The sequence below is a fragment of the Boleophthalmus pectinirostris genome, unplaced genomic scaffold (genome assembly GCF_026225935.1).
Source record: "Boleophthalmus pectinirostris isolate CB_2022bp ecotype Guang Dong unplaced genomic scaffold, ASM2622593v1 HiC_scaffold_20, whole genome shotgun sequence".
NCBI classification, from domain to species: Eukaryota; Metazoa; Chordata; class Actinopteri; order Gobiiformes; family Gobiidae; genus Boleophthalmus; species Boleophthalmus pectinirostris.
In genome coordinates, this window is record NW_026571153.1 from 18814275 (window position 1) to 18819193 (window position 4919).

Sequence of the window (4919 nt, forward strand, 5' to 3'; positions counted from 1 at the left end):
CAAGAACAAACCATCACACAAGTTTATATACAATAATAATAAGTTTGTATGTAACTACAGCCTCTCCCCTGCAGGTGGCGCAGTCGTATTAACCTGCGTTGACGTTTATGATTTATTGCTGGAGCAAAGGTCCTGATATGGACGAACTTTGACCAAGGATAGAAGGCAGAATGACTCGTGTTAGTCCGGAGCTCGGAGGGTCCAAACCGGGAGTTCTGGGGAGAAATGAGGAGAAACCGGCTCCGAGTCCTGGTCACGGCCACCATCTTGGCTCTCATGCTCTTCATCAGCTCTTTTTGGTTACGTAAGTTTTCATATCATTTTAAGTTATCTTCTTGGAACTAGAATAGTAATGAATTCAGTAGCCTATTTGTCAATAAAAATAATTTAACCCTTAATTTAACTGTAATACTGTACAAAACCAGATGTCCCCCAAAATACAGTAAGTAGGTAGTTAAATAAATATGTTGATTACTGACCCTCTCCTCTCTATCCTCTGCTTCATCAACCCTCTCCTCTGCATCATCTGCTCCATTTGACCCTCTCTTCTGCATCTAATATCAGCATCCTTCGACCCATATTCACTCTCTCTTCTCCAAACCATCTTAGTCTGTACAAATTTGTAGGCTATATCTGCTTTAAAAATATGACTGAAATTCATAGAATTTCTTTTCCCAGCTCAGGGAGGAGGACCAGTCTGTGGCTCAGAGTGGCATCCCTGTCTCACATTTTATGAGAACAAGGTAAGGCAGTGTTCATCTTTAAGAAGCATTTTATTGTCACTTTAAAGGTGCACTATGTAACTTTTCTGGTGAAGGATCCATGCCCTACTTGTCAATCAGGAGATGTTATTACTTTGCAGTAGGGCTGTGCCAAAAATCGAAAGATCGTTTGATGGCGATTTCAGTTTTGGTCGATCTCGATGATAAGACATGCTCATTTTAATCGACAAGTCTACAGCCAATTGTGTGTCAGTAAGAGGATTTACGCTTTTTCTCTTGTTTAGGAAAAAGTATCCCGAGCAATAGCGTTTCTCTTTATGTCTCCTCAGTGTCCTCGCCTTTCATAAGTTTTGACTTAAATCTGCACAGTTTGACTAAAAGTCGCCTTCCCTCTGTTTCTGTGTGTGATCCTGCCTCTCTGTGTGTGATCCTGCCTCTCTGTGTGTGATCCTGCCTCTCTGTGTGTGCTCCTGCCTCTCTGTGTGTGCTCCTGCCTCTCTGTGTGCCTCCTGCCTCTCTCTGTGTGCTCCTGCCTCTCTGTGTGCTCCTGCCTCTCTGTGTGTCCTCCTCTCTGTGTGTGCTCCTGCCTCTCTGTGTGTGCTCCTCTCTGTGTGCCTGCCTCTCTGTGTGATCCTGCCTCTCTGTGTGTGCTCCTGCCTCTCTGTGTGTGCTCCTGCCTCTCTGTGTGCTCCTGCCTCTCTGTGTGCTCCTGCCTCTCTGTGTGCTCCCTGCCTGCTCTGTGTGTGTGTCTCCTCTCTGTGTGTCCTCCTGCCTCTCTGTGTGATCCTGCCTCTCTGTGTGTCTCTGCTGCCTCTCTGTGTGTCTCCTGCCTCTCTGTGTGTGCTCCTGCCTCTCTGTGTGTCCTCCTGCCCTCTCTGTGTGATCCTGCCTCTCTGTGTGTGCTTCTGCCTCTCTGTGTGTGTCCTGCCTCTCTGTGTGCCTCCTGCCTCTCTGTGTGCTCCTGCCTCTCTGTGTGTGCTCCTGCCTGCTCTCTGTGTGCTCCTCTGTGTGCCTGCCTCTGTGTGTGCTCCTGTGTGCCTCTCTGTGTGTGCTCCTGCCTCTCTGTGTGCTCCTGCCTCTCTGCTGTCTCTGTGTGTCTCCTGCCTCTCTGTGTGCTCCTGCCTCTCTCTGTCTCTGTGTGTCTCCTGTGTGCCTCTCTGTGTGTCCTGCTCTCTGCCTCTCTCTGTGTGTGCTCCTGCCTCTCTCTGTGTGTGCTCCTGCCTCTCTGTGTGTGATCCTGCCTCTCTGTGTGATCCTGCCTCTCTCTGTGTGTGCTCCTGCCTCTCTCTGTGTGCCTGCCTCTCTGTGTGCTCCTGCCTCTCTGTGTGTCTGTCTGCTCTCTGTGTGTGTCCTGCCTCTCTGTGTGATCCTGCCTCTCTGTGTGTCCTGCCTCTCTGTGTGATCCTGCCTCTCTGTGTGTGATCCTGCCTCTCTGTGTGTGCTCCTGCCTCTCTGTGTGTGTTCCTGCCTCTGTGTGCATGTCCCTTTAGCAGTAACATGCGTGTGCTTTGGTTCATAATATTGTACAAACTCATTACAAATTTTAAATGTGAATTTCACCTGAATCATTAAGCCTATTAAACTGTAAAAATAACTGTATTGGTCCTGACACCCTGCACTTTATACCTGAAGTTCACATCTATGTTTTTAATGAGATGAAAGAAGATCGAAACAAAATTCAAAGTGGATCAATATGGGGGGAAATTGTGATTCTTTTTTTCCCCATATCGCCCAGTCCTATTTTGCAGAGTGTGTGTTCCACAGAATGGCATTAAAATTATTAATCTCCATGGAGACCAGACCACACATTAGGAACCACTAGAGTAGACAATATGTGTTTTTTATTAAAAGTACATTTTTATTGTAAATTCTCATATTTACCACATTTCAGCCTTTATTTGGTAAACATGTTCCAAATATCTTGGTATACAATAGAAAAGATTATGGTTAAAGATAGAATTTCTAAATGCAATTACAGATACCTGTTATTGCTTTTAGAAAATGTATTTTGTCTTTTTATCACACAGAAAGTTGCCACCGCCAAAACGTGTGACGTAAATAAGGGATTTAGCATTTCACAGTTTGTCTTATTAGAAGAAAACACAAAGTTTCTAACCTGTTATTGCATTGTAATTGCAAATGCAAGAAGGTGAGTTTAATGCCACAGTGGGGAACATCTCCATGAAGACAAGTAGGTGGCGTAACTGTGTACAACTGTTTTAATATTATCCTTTTGATAGTATTTTATTTTTTTATGTCAGCCTGAGCCAAAAGTGGATGAGACGCTGTGGGAGGGGTCAGATCTTAACCCCGCCTTCAGGGAATGTCCCGGCCAATCATTTCAGAGTTCAGTGCTGATGCGTCACCTGGGGGCATGTCTAAGTGAGGAGGGGGATGTTCTGATGGAGTCATATCTACAGAGCTGGGACCAACTCATACTGTGAGTTCAAACCAGGACTGAACCAGGACTGAACCAGGACTGAACCAGGACTGAAGAAATGTTAAACCAGGTCTAAAGCAGGTCTAAACAAGGCTAAAGCAGGACTGAACCAGCACCAGGACTAAAACAGGTATGAACCATGACTGAACAAGGACTAAAACAAGATTAGCCAGGATTTAAAAATTGGACTAAACACATGTAAATCAGGACTAAACCCAGATTTAAATCCCAGACTAACTAAAGCCAAACAGCAGATATGCCAATTACATTGACACTGGATCTGGAAAGGCAAAGGCTGCGTTCAAACTAGTCCTGGTTTGGTCCTCCGATCATGGTTTAGTCTTGATGTAGACTAGACTTGCTCTGATTTAGTCCCAGTTTAGTGTGAACTTCTGTGTTGCAGGTTTATGGAGTCTCTGGGGACGATGGTGAGTTTCTTCTCTCACAAGGTCAAGGACAAAGTGGCTCTGATCCGACAGCTGTCAGTCAAGCAAACTGCAGGAGAGGATCACGGGCAACACGGTCTCACTCCAGAAGCATACGGACTCAGACAAGGGGTAATGGCATCAAATTTAAACCAGAACTAAACCTTGTCTAAACCCAGACTAAACAGGAACTAAACAATACCAGGACCACATCAGCCCTTGTAAATAATTATGTAAAATTGACTTTCATAGCAGAGTTTCCTTATCATTAATTTGCATTTTTGAGTAATATTTCATTGTCCTGTATTTGAAAATTGAGTGTTCAGAAAATTTCAGTTTTCACATACCCCTTTTTAAACAGTGAAAACACATAAATAAAAATCTGCAGCTTTCTTTAACCAGGCTTTTCATGTGGCAGGTTTACCGCACGGTGCGCTCAATGGTGGAGGCGGAGCTTAAACAAGGTCTGGTGGGATTTTCCTTCAGGACTGAGTCTGGATGTAGAACTTTACTGAGACTTCACCGGTCTCTGCTCTGGGTCAAATTGGTTCTACAGGGTCTGACCGAGGATCCAGACCAGAACGGAGTCTACAAGACCCCAGGAGAGATCGGCAGGTAAATCAGGATCAACATGAACTTCTGCAGTAATACCGTAATTTAGCAATACATATAATAATCCCGGTCGTATGTAAGGTTTATGGTGTGAGCCCTTTAATTACACGAGAAAAGAGGCAAGTCTAAACTGAGTCTAAATATGATCTAAACTGGCCTAACTGTTGTGTAAACCTGTTCTAAATCCAGTCCAAACCCAATCTAAATCTGGTCTAAGATTGGTCTAAATCTGGTTTAAACTGTTCTAAATGTTGTGTAAACCTGGTCTAAACCCGGTCTTGTTGTAGGGAGGCGTACTCAGTGGCCCTGGCCCCTCATCATTCCTGGTTCTTGCAGCGTGCGGCGGAGCTGGTTTTCGTCGCGCTCCCAGAGAGGAAGTATTTTTTTCAGCAGGTGTGCGTGAACAGTCAGTCAGAGGCCGTGCCCGCTCTACGCATCATCATCCGTGCACTGACGCGTGTGCACGAGCGAACACAAGTGATCCTGGAGCACCACAGAATGCTGCTGCTGCCTTGACAACACAACGTAAAACAAGGACTTATGTTTAGATGTAAAGAAGAACAGGTTTTAAAGGACTAAACCTGAAATTGAAACTTGAAACAATGAACTACCTTTTTTGCTGAGGAAATTTAAACATTAAAGGGGGCATTATGTATTATTTTAATTGTGTTATAACGGTGTTCTCTCATCAGTATCTTACTCATAATTGTATTTTGATAG

The 4919-nt window shown here is 44.5% G+C and overlaps 1 protein-coding gene across 1 annotated transcript; it reads left to right on the forward strand.

Annotated features, from left to right (window-relative positions):
* Positions 1-225: 225 nt before the first annotated feature.
* On the forward strand, positions 226-4715 carry LOC110160275 (ceramide-1-phosphate transfer protein-like). The gene is made up of 6 exons (XM_020924909.2): positions 226-304; positions 679-743; positions 2984-3162; positions 3566-3719; positions 4006-4202; positions 4487-4715. The coding sequence occupies exons 1-6, from the start codon at positions 226-228 to the stop codon at positions 4713-4715; spliced, it is 903 nt and encodes a 300-aa protein (XP_020780568.2).
* Positions 4716-4919: the final 204 nt, after the last annotated feature.